This window comes from Vespa velutina, chromosome 7 (genome assembly GCF_912470025.1).
Source record: "Vespa velutina chromosome 7, iVesVel2.1, whole genome shotgun sequence".
Lineage (NCBI taxonomy): Eukaryota > Metazoa > Arthropoda > Insecta > Hymenoptera > Vespidae > Vespa > Vespa velutina.
The window spans coordinates 7650079-7668084 of record NC_062194.1 but is presented as its reverse complement, the minus strand read 5'-3'; the positions used below and the strand labels follow the sequence as shown (position 1 = coordinate 7668084).

The 18006-nt window shown below is 31.0% G+C and overlaps 2 protein-coding genes and 1 long non-coding RNA gene across 4 annotated transcripts; all 3 read left to right on the top strand.

Annotated features, from left to right (window-relative positions):
• The first annotated feature begins 120 nt into the window (after positions 1-120).
• On the top strand, positions 121-7199 carry LOC124950400. 2 transcript variants are annotated; one of them, XR_007101357.1, is made up of 4 exons: positions 121-286; positions 1090-4213; positions 4503-6735; positions 6813-7199. It is a non-coding gene; the product is annotated as an uncharacterized LOC124950400 (long non-coding RNA). The 2 variants fall into 2 exon arrangements; XR_007101356.1 differs by having other exon boundaries at positions 1090-6735.
• Positions 293-1177, top strand: LOC124950399. Its single transcript, XM_047497015.1, has one exon. It carries the CDS (start codon positions 568-570, stop codon positions 952-954), a length of 387 nt encoding a protein of 128 aa, XP_047352971.1. The 5' UTR covers positions 293-567; the 3' UTR covers positions 955-1177.
• Positions 7200-12207: 5008 nt separating the features above from the next.
• LOC124950806 (probable maleylacetoacetate isomerase 2) lies at positions 12208-17442 on the top strand. The gene is made up of 5 exons (XM_047498138.1): positions 12208-13596; positions 14061-14112; positions 14320-14468; positions 14547-14751; positions 14873-17442. Exons 1-5 carry the CDS (start codon positions 13579-13581, stop codon positions 15100-15102), a joined length of 654 nt encoding a protein of 217 aa, XP_047354094.1. The 5' UTR covers positions 12208-13578; the 3' UTR covers positions 15103-17442.
• The last annotated feature ends 564 nt before the right edge of the window (positions 17443-18006 follow it).

The window sequence follows — 18006 nt, the reverse complement described above, 5'->3', positions numbered from 1 at the left end:
TGACGAATAAATTGTGCCGTAATAATAAATTTGAAAGGATATTTAGGGAACTACTTTCTATCGATTGCGCGTAAGGACACTACATAGTGGGGTATAGAGAGGTATATAAGACCCCACCCAATCGTCCGGGCGGACCAGTTCCTTAGTCAACTTCAAGCGGAGAAGATCGTGTTTGGCTCTTACATAGTTTTTCTCTAGTTTTGTTGCAAATCAGTGTTACTTCTATTATTTGTTTTTGCAATCCGCATTTCTGCTAGGATCGTCAAGAAACACGAGCCAGATACAGGTTGGTGTTTTCATTAATTATTAAGTTTGTTAGGTGGTACGCGAAAAGAATTTTATTTTCGCGACGTAGGCAACATTGGTATTTGTAAGTTAGTGCCTCAAGATACGAGCTTCGATACGATGTTCAAGAAAAAATTCGAAAGAAGAAGCTGAAGAAGTTCGACAGAGAATTGTTTCCTGTTTCATGGACCTCGTCACAACTTCATAAGCAGAGTAAACAGAGAGTCCCAACATCTGGATTTTATCTTGTCGCAATAATCTGCATCATTGGTTCGGAACAAAATGTTAAGACCTTGGGAAATCGACGTAGATCAACCAAGTAAGACTGAGCAATTATCCAATTGGATAAAGGAAGTACGTTGGAAGAAATTAATGTGCCGCCGAAATCGAAAACGTAATTTACGCATAGAAGCTGTTTTATCATACACTCTTTATAAAGCTGAATATGAACTACGAAGAAAACAGCTTTTAAGGATTTCACAATGGCGGAAACTTAAGTCCAAATTCTTGCCAAATTCACGATCTGATAATCATAATTGCGAAAGCCTGGAATACTCCGAGATATATCAAAAAAGTAATTTATGGGATGAACCAGTGTGTCAGGAATTGAGCAGCTTAAATGATTTTATGTTGAAACTCTCTGAAATTAAAGCTCCATTACAACGATGAATGGGACGATTAAAATTGTACCAAATTTCATCATTTGGATGGAACTGGAAGACTTTGCAGTATCTACTCGTGTACTATGGCATCTAGAAGTTACATCATTACCCTGGTGTATATCTGGAAATTTTTTACTTGCAGTCTCACCGTTTGAGGTGGCTATGGAACGGGTGATGGTCATGGAGAAGCTGTCCATGGACACTGGGCATACATCTAAGAAGTCAAGATACCATGCTGTCTGGTCCTAGTACCTGTCACCAGTTTGGTTTGTAAACTGTATCGAGTCAAAATATTTTATTATCTTTGGAAATTGGAATTTTCCAAAGAGAAAAAATATTTTATGAAAGTCCATAGTTAATTAGATTACAGAGAATGTGCTCTAATAATTTCAGGATAGATTTATAACATCACTGGAATGACTTTTGAGCAATAATTGATGACTATATAATTTTTGTAACATTCTGAAATGTGATATTAGATTATGGCATTTAATATTTTATTATAAGGATGTTTTATAAGATAAAAGGATCTCAAATTATAAATTAATGGCGTGGATTTTTGATATATGATATATCGATGAAAATGTTAATTCACATTGAATTTTGTATATTATACATTATCTTATAGATGACAAAGATGAGTTACGGGAGTATCATGAAAATAAATATGTTTGAAATAAAAATGATTTTTTCATAATCTGCCAGTATCGTACATCATATTAATACCATAAATCCTTTTCAGTCTGCCATTCATCCTAGAAATCTTTGAGCGAGAGAACGATAGACGAATGTCGAAGCAATTGGTTATCGGCTGTGACGTTGTTGGCCTGTCCATGAATGAGGTGCGGTGAGACGATAAGATTTGTATCGAGAGGGAAAGGGGTTAGTCTTTGTTTTTAGAAGGCCGTGTAAGGCGCACTTTGGTCAAAATGTGTGGTGGCATAACGCACGTACGCATCATATCTTCGCACCTTCGGCACACAACCAAGTCGCGAGTCTTCTCAAAACCTTCAGCGCGCGATGCACAAGGCTCACTGCGAGGCAGAGAACTCGTACTACTGTCTGGTGAGCTCTTTCGTATTGCCAACCACCCTTGTAACGTGTTTCTTCAGATTCGGAACATTTCTACTGAACGTGGAAGATTCTCAAAGTCCCCTCCAGTGTTTGCGCTGCTAATACCAGTTTACTCTGATCGTTGACATGATGCAAAATTGACTATGCCAGTATCCAATCAACCTCATCAATATATTCTGTTAGCATAAGTTTTGAGGTATGATGATTCGTAATGCATGTCAGTAATTAAAGCAAAGAAATATGAGAGAAATGATCGTTGGTAAATATGAGTAGTTAAAGCAGTCATGCAGGTTCATGCAGATTCATGAACAAAGAATAGCTATGGGTACTACTAACAAAGCAAATGGTGCATAAGTTTTTATATTTTTCTATGTTCTTTTGGTCTGTGTGCGCAATAATTATTTTCACAGATACGATGTGATCCTGAAAGAAACTTATCCCTAGGTGGCATAAAGGTACCCTGTATATCAATATTTTTATGAAACTAGGGATGGAATTTGTGCGTTATGTGTTTTCTAGATTAAATGGAAGCATGATCAATAGAATCAATCTCACTGAGATATACAGAACAAGAGTTGATTGAAGGAAGGAGGTATCCCTCACAATTAGATGATATTACGAACTGACATGTATAAATAGGACAGGGGGCAGGTGTATGTTGAGATTTTTTCACTGCAAAGTTCTATTTCGCTATGTGGATTTTGTATTCTTCGCTCTAATGATGGAGATAGGATTTAGCAATGATGAGAACTGCTTTGGATGGAAAAAGTTGCTGGAACATGATAGAAAATCTTTTATACTTTGTTTGGTCAATGCAATTTTGTTTTAAGCCCTGAGGAAAATTATTCTAATATTGAAAATTGTCACAGTTAACAAGTGCAAATACATTGGATTTTTGAACACAAAACAATATGAAGAATATTGGAAAAAGGCTGGTTGGCTTGAAAGAAATTTGCTTATTAATATGAATATATATTTTAAAATGTATATTCTGTTGTGAGGCTTCTCTTGGGGCTGTTTTGTTTTTCACAGTTTTCATACAAAAATTTTAATGCTCTGGAAGATTGCTGGAATTGTATATAACGCTCGTATAATCTCAATGTCTGGCTTAAATGGGAAAAGGTATGTTGGAGATCCCAGATTATTTACATTCTTATTCCAGTTACTACTAATCAGCCCCAAAAATCACAAGCACATGGCTTTGGATTTCGACTGGATCCTGGCATATTACAGTTGCTGATCATGTATTTGTAAGCAAACTTTACATAATGCATATGTTTGTACATAGTCGAATGTGCAATGTTGAACAATTTATTATTATAATTTAAACTTACGTATTTGACTGTTTGAAAAGAGTTCATATGGTAAGGGTGGGCAAAACAAAATGTTGTTCTGAGCTACAGGAATGTTGCTGTGTGTTTCATGCAATGACTAAATGGAGAAGACTCATTCGGATAAATCTCTACAATATAATAACAAGATATCTTATTGAGCAAGAGAATATCGAATATTACTTAATGAATTCATATTAAAAGAAAAGTAGAAAAACCTATATTTATTACATAGCAATTCTTTGATAAGAGTATTTCTTGTTGCTCACCAAAGTTTAAATAACAGGTTCCTGCACTGCACGCTGATATCATATGATAACAATCTACAATATTTATTCATCATTTGAATATAAATTTAAACGAAATATTAAGGAGATGGATATTGTAAGAATTCATGTTTTAATAATTAGACATTCAAGTACCATAATTTTTAATAGTGTGTATGTAATGAGGTATTTAAACTTATATACCTAAACAAATTTTATGCAATTCTTGGATTAGCTTTTTTTTTATATAGTTTAGATTTGTGGATGGTTTATGTGAGTATTAGGGGAGGAAAGGGAGGGCAAAAAGATTTTGCATTTTCTTTCCACAGAGATGCTAGCAGAACTATGCACATTTCCCATCAGGTATTCTTGTGATATCAGCCAAAGCATGTGCAGCATGGTAGTCTACTTCAGAACGCATTGTACCTAGCCAGTGGAAGATTAGAATATAGCTATTTGAGAAATGCATCTTTTGAAACTGCTAATGGGTGGAAAATTTCTTCATGGGATGCAGATGTTAACATATCCATTGAACGCATATATGTCCAACAACTACTGTTCCGTCAGAAGATAATACTGCACAGAACATCCATCCGTATGTATCATGTAGAAAAAAACATTCATTATTTGAATTTTACATGACCATCTAAAGAAGGATAAAGCAATTTCATAGCAAAGTAGTAGATAGCTTTACTGTACAATTGCAACAATTTTATTATTTAACAAGCTATAGTAATATAATTTACAAGACTCATTAATATTGGAGTAAAATTACTCTAAAAAAAGAATTTCATTATAACGAAGTATAAGAGGTCGTTTTCCGATAGAAATGTTTCTCAGGTAAACAGTAGCTATTGCGGGATATATTAATATTTTTCTTACAGGAAAGTGTTTGAGATTAAAAATAACATTATTTCTTTAGATAAAAGCAATGTGGAAGAAGTATATAAAAGTGATGTGAATTTTATTTTTGCTGCAATAATTTATTGATTGCTTTCGTTTAACGTATAGAATATGAGTACAAAATATGATATTACAGATTTGCTATCATGAAATAGAAATTTTAATTTGCTTATGCTATGTAGCCAGGCAATTCATAAAGATATAATTTAAAACAGGAGGCTCATAATACTTAAACATAGGAAGAGGAATATTGTGTAGGTTGTGTGAAATTAGTGCATTCGTTCGTTAATATTTTATTATGCTATTATGTGAGAAAGTTCTTTGATATCAAATATGTGTGATAAAACCAAGTTTTGTGTAATGTGATAACCAAGTATACATCAAGCTCAAGATAATGCGCATCAATATTGCTAAAATTGGGTGGAATATTAAGTTTGGTAGCTATATACGTTGAGTTTTAAATATAGTATGACAATTTAAATCTACCAACACAATTTAATGAATGATGCTTGGTATTAAATTCTATGGCTGGAAGAGGTAGAAATATTGTAGAAATGGCTTTTGATGCTAGCAAACTTTGGTGAGTGAATTTCGTGAGTTATATTTTTTCAATTAAAAAGGACGATAAGACTAAATTTTAATGGCTGTATTGATTAATATGCTATTTAAGTGCTGTGTATTGCGCTTTGAAACTATTCATTGATTTTAAACTACACATTGTATAATAATTGATTATTTTGCTTCAAAAATTATTGTACTGCTATATCAGTGTATTGAAAAGTTTAATAAATTGTTTAGGAATTTTTGGAAGGGGAGGGATGGGAGGGAGGGTACTAATAAATTGAAGATTCAATGGCATTTCAGATAGCATCACTTATGTGTGATATAGAAAAATTGTTTAGCATTGTGAGTTGTCCTTCTAGGATCAAGAATATGCATGAGATGGCAAATGCACTATACTAAATAGTAAAGGAAATGTCTAATTTCTAATATTTCATTGTTTCTATGATGCTAAGATAACGCTTCTCTTCTCCTCCTGATTTTTTAAAAGCAGTATTAATTGAGGTATTTTTTCAACAAAAATCATTTTATTTAACATATTGTAAAAGGTAGAATTGGTAATTTTCTTCTAGAATATATTTCATAATTTGTGTAAAAGCAACAAATATTAACTTGCAACCAATTTAGATATAACATTCACTTGATTAAAAATCTAGCACTTCATCAATATAGGAAGGTATGAGAAGTCGAACAATTCAATACAGGAAGAAAAACAACATGGGTACACTATCGAAAGTAGCAATAATTGTGAAGTTTATATTAATGAAAATATTAAATATGAAAGAAGATGTATTTATTTTATAAAAACAGCTGACATATCGTATTTCCGAAGATTATTTTAATTTATGAAGATTATGAAGAGATTATGTTGATTTATGAAGATAATGAAGATTATTACGAAGATTATGAAGATTATTTAAATTATATATTGATTGTTATTTATGAAGATTAGTTAGAAACACAAGAAATTCTCGATATTCCTGGTCATAATTTGGATTCACCTGATTGGGAGCTTCGCTATACGTGAGTTATACTTCGTATTCTCCACATTTGTTAATCAGCTATTTTTAGAGGCCACATAAGTTTGTAAAAAATTGTAAATAAGGCTGTGAATGAAGATTATTGGAAGATAGTCGATCACAATTTTCTCAGGACATCAGTAATCGTTAAAACTTGAAATAAATCTAGTAAAAGGATCCTTGAAAACATCGATGGTGTCCCAATGCCCGATCGACTAGAGGATGGGATTGGTCGTCGAATTACTATGGCATTGGCAATCTACTAATTTTAGAAGAGATTTTCATTTGGCATCATCATCTCTTGGGTTATACCTTCATAGTCAAACTTTTAGCAATTGGTCATTGAAATGATACACGGAAAGAGAAACTTGTAGGAATATTTTTGGAAGATGTCTCTAAAGGATCTTCTAGAAGTGGATTCGTTTTCGTTGTCGCAGTTGATGAAAACATCTATTATCGAAGAATGGGTTAATGGGATCTACATATGGCGTTTGTAATTTCCTGTGTCTTCTTTGATCTTACGATTTTTCTTGTACGCGATTAGAGGCGATGATTTCAATTGATTAACATCCTTAAATAGACCTTGGGATGATCCAGAGTTCCAGCAAAACAGCCTATTTTTTCATTTTAAAAGGTTTGTATCAAACTATGTGAATAATTGTATAACATCTAATCTATTGGGTTTATCTAATAACAAACTTTTTCTTACAGATATTTTTTTATAGTTTGTTGGAGACTTCCTGCTTATAGAAGATAGGATTTTTTTTCGACATTTATTTTCTTTTTAGCTTTTGTTCGTTGTTATTTTTTAATATTTTTCACATCTGTAACCTTTTCGATGTCACAAGTGCATTAATGCGCTCTGCTTTGTCAGCCCTGTAATAATATTGCCACTTAGACAAAAAGCGCATGTATATACATTTTAGTTTGAACTCGTAATTATTATTGATTGTTTTTCTTACGGCCTAATGGATACTATCGAGATATTATTACATATTTGAAGCTTAAAAAATTAAAAAAAATATTCAAAAGAGAAATAAAAAATATAAGATCAAAAGTAAAAAAATTGGAAAATAAAAAAATTGGAAAATAAAAAAATTGGAAAATAAAAAAATTGGAAAATAAAAAAGATTAGAAAATAAAAAGATTAGAAAATAAAAAGATTAGAAAATAAATAAAAAAGATTAGAAAATAAATAAAAAAGATTAGAAAATAAATAAAAAAGATTAGAAAATAAATAAAAAAGATTAGAAAATAAATAAAAAAGATTAGAAAATAAATAAAAAAGATTAGAAAATAAATAAAAAAAGATTAGAAAATAAATAAAAAAGATTAGAAAATAAATAAAAAAGATTAGAAAATAAAAAAAATAAAATTAATAGTTTAAAAAAATAAAAATGAGATTCCCTAAAAAGTATGAAAAAAAACCAGATTAGAAGAAATTAAAAGAAAAAATATGTAGATTTTATTATAATATATATCTATAATTTTGATGTATTACTTTTAAAGTAAAACCAGTAAATGACTACGCAATTACTTAAACTATGATTATACATAATAATTATGTTAAATCTTATACTCGTAGCCAAATATTAGTTTGGGGAAAAAGAAATCCAATATTTTTGTGTGAACTTCAACACTTTATTTAACATGTTTCGGATTGTCCGATTTGGGTCAAATAAAAAAAAAATAAAATAATGGATTTCTTTCTCCACAACCTAATATTACAATATTTTAGGTGGCATTAGAAAGAAAAAAATTATGTTTTGAAGATTATTCTTAAATATGTTAGTGTCAATTTTATTCAAAATCGCAAATAATTTGAATGATTGATTGGTTTACATAAAAAAAACTGCAAATATTACAATATATTACAAAATTAATTCATATTTTGAGTAGGAAATCAATCATCTGAACTAAAGATTTTATTGTAAAATATTAATATCTCGATCTTTATTATAAAATATTAATATCTCAATCTTCATCATGTTTTTAAAACAAATATATTATATTAATATCAAGCAAAATTATTTCATTTGAGCAAGTTTGAATTTTATACATTTTTAAATCGACTGAAATATTCTGAGAAATAATTGTATTGATGAAAAATTAGTAATGATATTTGCAAAACAAGGAATATATAAAAAGAAGTATAAAAATTTCACTGATTATGAAAGAAACCATTCCATGTATCACAGAAACGAAGGCATTTAAACATTACTTTCTCAACATATATTCAAGTATCTAATCAATATACGTTACATATTTATAAAATTAATGATTGTAGTGATTACTAAAAAGCAAAAAGTATTATAATAATAGAATAATTACAATGTTATAAGATAATTAAAAATACTTGCAAATTTGTAGCATGTATGTACTATGTACCTTTCTATGTAAATATTTACTATTCCATTATAAAGCTGAAGAATATACATATGTTGAGAAAGTGAAAATACAGAAAAACAAAATATTTCAAGGTTTTATAAAATACAAATAAAATTTGTTGAAAAAAACCAAGTACTGTGATTCATCGGAATTTTAAAATATTCTTGTTATCATTCAGGACACTGAACGTTTAGGATATAATAGTCATTTTTCGAGCGAACATAGAAGGATCATCACCTGGACAAGCGGACATCTAAGGATCATCACCTGGACAAGCGGACATCTAAGGATCATCACCTGGACAAGCGGACATCTAAGGATCATCACCTGGACAAGCGGACATCTAAGGATCATCATCTGGACAAGCGGACATCGAAGGATCATCACCTGGACAAGCGGACATCGAAGGATCATCACCTGGACAAGCGGACATCTAAGGATCATCACCTGGACAAGCGGACATCTAAGGATCATCACCTGGACAAGCGGACATCTAAGGATCATCACCTGGACAAGCGGACATCTAAGGATCATCACCTGGACAAGCGGACATCTAAGGATCATCACCTGGACAAGCGGACATCGAAGGATCATCACCTGGACAAGCGGACATCGAAGGATCATCACCTGGACAAGCGGACATCTAAGAATCATCACCTGGACAAGCGGACATCTAAGGATCATCACCTGGACAAGCGGACATCTAAGGATCATCACCTGGACAAGCGGACATCTAAGGATCATCACCTGGACAAGCGGACATCTAAGGATCATCACCTGGACAAGCGGACATCTAAGGATCATCACCTGGACAAGCGGACATCTAAGGATCATCACCTGGACAAGCGGACATCTAAGGGTCATCACCTGGACAAGCGGACATCTAAGGATCATCACCTGGACAAGCGGACATCTAAGGATCATCACCTGGACAAGCGGACATCTAAGGATCATCACCTGGACAAGCGGACATCTAAGGATCATCACCTGGACAAGCGGACATCTAAGGATCATCACCTGGACAAGCGGACATCTAAGGATCATCACCTGGACAAGCGGACATCTAAGGATCATCACCTGGACAAGCGGACATCTAAGGATCATCACCTGGACAATCGGACATCTTAGGATCATCACCTGGACAAGCGGACATCGAAGGATCATCACCTGGACAAGCGGACATCGAAGGATCATCGCCTGGACAAGCGGACATCGAAGGATCATCACCTGGACAAGCGGACATCTTAGCATCATCACCTGGACAAGCGGACATCGAAGGATCATCACCTGGACAAGCGGACATCGAAGGATCATCGCCTGGACAAGCGGACATCGAAGGATCATCACCTGGACAAGCGGACATCTTAGGATCATCACCTGGACAAGCGGACATCTAAGGATCATCACCTGGACAAGCGGACATCTAAGGATCATTACCTGGACAAGCGGACATCTAAGGATCATCACCTGGACAAGCGGACATCGAAGGATTGTCATTATCTGGACAGCGGACATCGAAGGATTATCATTACCCGAACAACTGACATTGAAGGATTATCATTACCCGAACAACTGACATTGAAGGATTATCATTACCCGAACAACTGACATTGAAGAATTATCATTACCCGAACAACTGACATTGAAGAATTATCATTACCCGAACAACTGACATTGAAGAATTATCATTACCCGAACAACGAACATTGAAGGATTATCATTACCCGAACAACGAACATTGAAGGACTATTATCATTACCCGGACTGCGGAGATTGAAGGACTATTATCATTACCCAGACAGCGGAGATTGAAGGACTATCATTACCCGGACAGCGGAGATTGAAGGACTATCATTACCCGGACAGCGGACATTAAAGGATCATTATCATCCGGATAGTGGACATCGAGAAACCATCCTCCATTAATCAGAGTGGAGCGGACATTGAGGGACCATGATCATTTACTGGAGAGTGGTGGACATCGAGGGACTGTCATCATCATTAAATTCGAAGAAGAGCGGACATCGAGGGATCGTCCTTTACTGGAGAGGAGTGAACATCGAGGGACTGTCATCATTAACCCGCAGAAGAGCAGACATCGAGGGATTGCCATTTACTGGAGAGGAGCGGACATCAAGGGTGCGTTATCCATATCAAGAAGGAACCACATCACTATCCACAGAGCTGGACATCGAGGGAACAAACATTGAGGGATCACCATCATCGCCATTATCATTATCATTATCATCATTATAATCATCATCATCATCATTATAATCATCATCATCATCATTATAATCATCATCATCATTATCATCATCATCATTATCCTAAGAGCGAGTATCGAGGGATCATCATTACTTGGAGCACGGATATTGAAGGACTGTCATCACTCGAAGATCATTACTCAAAGATCATTACTCAAAGATCATCACTCAAAGATCATCACTCAAAGATCATCACCCAAAGATCATCACCCAAAGATCATCACCCAAAGATCACATCACCCAAAGATCATCACCCAAAGATCATCACCCAAAGATCATCACCCAAAGATCATCACCCAAAGATAGATCATCACCCAAAGATCATCACTCGAAGATCATCACTCGAAGATCATCACTTGAAGATCATCACTCGGAAAGATAATTTTTAACGTTAGGAATCATAGAATCATCGTTATTCAGGCAACTCGATATCATGACGTATATCATCATCATCTGGAAGATTGAACTTTGAGGAAACACTCGCTTGTTCAGGTAGTATCTACCGAAAGAACATTATCATTATCATTATCATTATTTGAACTTAAGCATAAAAAGATTCAATAAAATCATATAAAAAAGCAAACATTGAAATATCATAAGTCACTACCATAGTTACCATTATCAAAAAATTTAAATATTTGAGAGCTATCATCCGAAATACTAAATATCAATTAAAAAGACCATCAGTCATCTAAGGAATGAGCATCAAAGAGCTACTTAAGAAGACACATCTTATAATATGTCAGAATATCATATAAAACTATTGTTAAAAAATAATAAATAATTGTAGAATTGATTAATATTATGAAACTTTGATATCAAAAACTTCATTTAGAGATAAACAAAATTTCTAAAAAGAGCTTCTGAACTATTACCAATATTTTTGTTTTTTGATACATTCTAGAATTTTTCAAATGTTTAAAATTTAATTGTTAAAAATTATGTACACATCTATATTATTTATTCAAAAATAATATAATTGTAGAAGTATTTTTGTTAAGTAGAGTTTGTACATTTTTACTTTTGTTTACAGAAGCATCATCAAGAACGATAACAAAATACATTGTAAAATTAATAATTTATTAACATGAAGAATGGGAAAACTTACGAAGAATCAAGATAGAAATATTTTAATTAATAAATAGTAATTTTAATGAAGTTAATTTTAATATTCAATAATTTATATTTTCAGTAGTGTGAGTATATGTATGTATGTATGTATGTATGTATGTATGTATGTTATGTATGTTATGTATAATATATGGTATGTGTGCGTGTGTGTGTGTGGGTGGATGAGTGGGTGGGTGCGGTGCGGTGCGGTGCGTACGTGTGAAATTTGTAAAATTATATTTTAACAATTATATATATATATATATATATATATATATATATATATATATATATATATATTATAATCATGTTTGCTGTATATTGTATACAATTTTTTTATATTGTATTAATTTTGATATCAGTATGTCAGTAATTATAAAAATTATAAAATTAATCATTGTCTAAGATTTTTTAACTAATATAACTAATATAACCCTATGTAAAAACTCATAATTCTAATGGAAAGTAATTACAATATATGTGAAAATATATTTTTTATTAAATGATTTTCTACGTAAATTTTTAACGTTTCAATAAATATTACGCTTTTATATCAATATTGTAATTATTGGGTTATACCTGTATAATATTCTTGAGTTACGAAATATGAAATTAGATTTATAAATATAAAATATAGAATGTCCGTACTTTTATTGATAAAAGTATGTAATAATAAAAGTATTTTCATAATAGAATTGTTAATATAGATTAAATACTAAAGCATCGTAACGTAATATCTTTAAACGATAAGATTTTTGAAAAACTGGTTCCATATCAGCATAAAAAATCAAGTAAGTAGACAAAATCATAGAACATCAATAATTTATTATTTAAAGTTACTTCTTTAGAATAATTTAAAATTGCCGCCAGATGAATTTAAAGCTAGGAAAAAAATTTTTTAAATGATTAAATTTTCTTTATTTTTAAACGAAAAATCAATTTAGTATAACTTCGAATATTTAGAATAACTATATGTAAGATAATAATATCCGCACAGACTTTAAAACTAGAAGATATAGGTTAAATAATAAATAAATTTGTGAAATTATATTCCCGATAGTAATCTGTTATTTTATGTATAAATATTAAACAAGAACAAATTTAACATTTAATCGAAAATTCTATCGCAATAACATAATTTTTAAATATAAATAAAAGATATAAGTTCGAACTATTCCATTTAAATATTTTCATCGATAAATGGGTGCATATGATTGGATCGTTGTTGGAAATATTGTTTTTCTTAAGATCGAAGGAAAAAACTTTTTTATTTATTATTACATATGCGTTTATTTAAAATGTAGATTTTCCTTAAATTTAGATCAAATTAAATTTATTAAAGGTTCACAATATCTATACATGCGAATGAATCGGTCGAAAAAATCATATATGTATGTAAATCTAGTTTTCGGAATGCGTCAGGGCCTTCGAAGCGCTACGAACAGTTTTCCGACGTATGGTACCATATCATATCGGAAAGGTGATCGTTGATTGGCTCGCGCTTGGTACCTCGTACTGCCCCACACTACCACCCAAAGGCGGTGGAACGGGTTGCTTGGCAATCGAATAAAAGGGGGGAAGGAGGAGTGATTTCGCGCGTTGACCGGATTCCGAGTTGTTTCTGATAGATTCGAGAGCTAAGGTGCGTCTTTTCTCGTCTGGCTAGAAAGCGTTTGAAAAAAAGGCGATACCTATCATCTCAGTACGACGAGATGTCCGTCATGGGTAAGGTAAGCGAATTATTCAAAATTTAGATATCTCGTTGATCGCTTTGATCACAACTCCCTTCCTCTTTATGTAGCTCAAGGCCTGTGTTATGTCGTTCCTTGATTAGAATTTGATATTTTACTCGTTTATACTCGTTGTCTGTTTTCTTGATAATTATTTTGATATTTTAAAATATGATGACCTTGTTCGATGATCTTCTTAAGTCATTTTTTCCAGAATAAATTTGCTTCTCTCTCTCTCTCTCTCTCTTCCTTTCTCTCTCTCTCTCTCTCTCTCTCTCTCTCTCTCTCTCTCTCTCTCTCTCTCTCTCTCTCTCTCTCTCTCAATCGGCCTCGAGTTAACATTTGTGTAAATGTATTGGTAACTGGTATCGTTCGTGGTCGGTAAATATAATAAAAAAAAAAAAAAAAAAAAAAAAAAGAATATCTGTTTTTTTTTATTTCTTTCTTTTTTTCCCCCATTATAGCCGGTACTCTATTCCTATTGGAGGAGTTCCTGTTCTTGGAGGGTGAGAATTGGTAAGAAAAATAATATTCTTTAATTTAATATAATTGTACACATTTTTACTTTAAATAATATATTGGAATTGTATATCTGTGTGCATTTAAATTTTTGTCTTTCGTTGTTTATTATATTAATAAAATAGTTAAAAGAATATTATAAAATATGTGTTATCTTAATGTTTCATCAGTTAAGTTGTATCTTACATATCTTTGTCTTCATAGCATTAAATTTAAAAGAGATACCTTATGACATAAAACCTGTCAGCCTAGTAAAAGGTGGAGGAGAACAACATTGTAATGAGTTCCGTGAAATAAATCCAATGGAACAAGTGCCTGCACTTCATATTGACAATCATACATTGATAGAGTCTGTGAGTATAATGTAAATTATATATTAATGAAATACATTGTCTAAGTAATTAATAAGTGATTATATTTGTTTTTTCTAGCTTAATATATTACAATATCTGGAAGAGACTAGACCACATCGTCCATTGATGCCAGCTGATCCAGTCAAAAGAGCTAGAGTTAGAGAGATTTGTGAAGTAATAGCTAGTGGTATACAACCTTTGCAGAATTTAGTTGTGCTAATATATGTAGGGGAAGAACGTAAGAAGGAATGGGCACAGCATTGGATAACAAGAGGTTTTACAGGTGGGCAATTTAAATTTTTACATTACAGATAGGAAATTGAAATATTGTATCATTATAATCAATAAACTTATATTTATAAAAATAGAAGTATCAATAATAATTAAAATTCTTTCTTTTACAGCTGTAGAAAAATTGTTGTCTTCCAGTGCAGGCAAATATTGCGTAGGAGATGAAATTACATTAGCAGATTGTTGTTTGGTGCCACAAATTTTCAATGCCAGAAGGTTTCATGTTGATTTGAGACCATTTCCAACAATTTTAAGGGTAGATAGACATTTAGAAGGTCATCCAGCTTTCACTGCAGCTCACCCTAATAACCAGCCTGACTGTCCACCTGAGGCGACCAAGTAGCAAGCAAGGCAGACCACCCTTTTCCTCTTCTAATTCACTGGAAGTATGGAAAGAGGTGGTCCAATTTTTTGTGGTTTGGTAGTGGCAAAAGGTGTTAAAGTACCCATGAGCCTTATTTTGTATCAAATTTACAAAGAAATGACGTTATCAAGAAACTACTCTTTGTATTTATAGAGTAGAATTCACATGCATATAAGATGCGTTTTTGCTTAAATTTTTAATAAGCACAGAGAGCATAACGTTAAATTTGCAACTATATCTTTTGCTAATTTTATATGAAATACATTTACAGGTCCGTAAGATAATGGTACGTTTTCACCTTTTATCACTTTTAAACTACAATTAAGTATTGAAATGGTAGATGATACGGAACATACTATGTATCACTGATACAAGATATTTCATCATCAACATGATCAAACTGTGTGCTATTGTATCAGTTGTTTGAAAACAAAGTGATAGTCGTGCCATTTCTGTACTTAATGAAAGAATAGGAATATTGGCCTATTTTTTTACTTCTGTTATGTTGTTTTGATTATTTTATATGCACAATCAAAATTTACAAAATTTGTCTTCGTACAGCGTTTACATAATATTTTATATAATGTATTAACCTATTAAGAATAGGTTCTGTTGTCTGAAATCAAAAGTTTACTTTTATACTTATAATATAATTTTTCAATTAACTTTGACTCATATAGAATAAGAAAAAGTGTTACTATTTAATAATAGTAAAATATCTTTAAATTTTTTGCTGAAACTAGCATAATGACTGCAACTTCCAGTATATGTAGTATATAAACTTGGAAAGGAAGAGGGAAATTCATAGGAAATGCATTTTATTGAAATTTAACAACAATACTGAGGAATGAAAAGTACAAATCATATTCCTTTTAAAACATTTCCCCTTTAGATACATCTAATTTTGTCGCGCGAGATAACTTTACTAAGTTTTAAATAGTAAAAATTATATATGGTGATTATAATAATCAGTTTATAATTTTTATAGTTGATATTATTTTTAATGTTAAAAATAAACTACGGAGTATTTGTTCTTTGAAAATTACAAAATTTACATCAGGGATATGTCAGATTTACATTTAATTTTCCTTATTTAAGATTAGTATTCCTTCTTTCATTTATTATCAGCATATGACTACATTTAGGTTATATTATGATAACTTCATTAAATCAATAATTGAAGTATGGTGAATTATTAATCAAATAGATTTATCATCAAACTTTTCTATATTTTAAGTTTTTTATTGATATAATATTGTGCAATTGATATTACTTGTTTGTGTGTTTTCTATTATGAAAATAGAAATAATAATCAATTGTATTTTGCCACTGGAACTTTGTTATAAATGCAGGAAGTATAAAAAACTAATTTATATTTACATACTGATCAAGCAAAATTTATGCATATGGCATACAAATGATGAGATAGATATGTAAATAATTTTTTATACAGAACATTTAAATCAAGGACTTGGATACGATCATTGCATTAAATTAACGAGATTTATATACATATCTATGTTGTTTTCCTCAGCTCAGTTTTTTTGGTATATTATCCTTGTCCATATATAAAAGCGCAAACAAGTAATGCACATTACAGATGTATACAACATAGAATTATCTAATAAATTAAATAAAACATCAAAGCACACGTATTACATAATAAGGAATATGTAATTGAATATTGCGATATATTGATCTTGTTTTTTTTCCTCATTGAAAATAGTTAATCATAATGAGATCAGTAATTCAATGACTGAGAATAAATTCATCACCATTTATATAATTTATATAAAATAAAAATTAACTTACGTTACGAGTACATGGTGAGATATAGTAATCTTTTCTGTAAATTTTAAGGCAAGAATAGTATTTTGCCCAATTACACTGATACAATATGATTATATAAATATAGAGTTACAATATATCACTCTGGCAGTAAAATGTCAAACTTTTATTGGAAGCATTATATAGTTTGATAAAATAATGGCAATAAGCATATTCGTTACAACTTCATGTTGCTATGGTCCTAATTAGATTTTAGGTAGGATTACTTACATAACATTTGTAAAAGAATGTGTGGGAACGTTAGAAGAGCAAATGTGGATCTGTATAATAATGGTAGCATTTTGTCACCATAGTATGATATACATATTTTATAAGTGAAAATGATAGTGTATGTTCATCGCTTATAGGAAGTAATAAATTCTGTGTCATAGCAATGTATATTATTTTGTAGATGCTAAAGTAAAAAATAATGAATTAAGTATATTTGTGACTGTGCACTTATTATTTGAATAAATATACATTTTAATTGTATTGATATAATTTGTACTTATAAGAAGTATAAACATACGTATATTGAGTAGCATTCATTTCAAGAATGTCACTGTTTTGTTATAAAATACATATTTCATACATCCAATACTTATTTTTACCTTCAAGTTTTAAGATCATTTTCTTTAATCGAAATAATATAAATTTCTTTTTTTCTGAATAATAATATATATCTAGCAAAAAACATTTTACATAAAAAGTCTTTAATTACAAAGCCTTTAAATAATCTTAAATGTTATTAATAATTTTATTTAAAATAATATGATAAATGCTGTTTTTGAACTTCTTTTTGCAATATATTGATGAACTATACTTTTATAATAATCTGTAAATATTGTCTAAGATGTTAATAATAACTTACCATAAAAACCTCCTTGAAATAATTGCAAAACTTTAAAAAGAAAATAATATATAGAACATGCTAATATAAATAATGAGGATTTTGCTTTATAAGGGATTGAAAACAGTTATGGTTTGATAATATTTATAAAGGTATTAAATTTGATGTACATACAAGTGAATAAAATAATACTACAAAAATAGAAA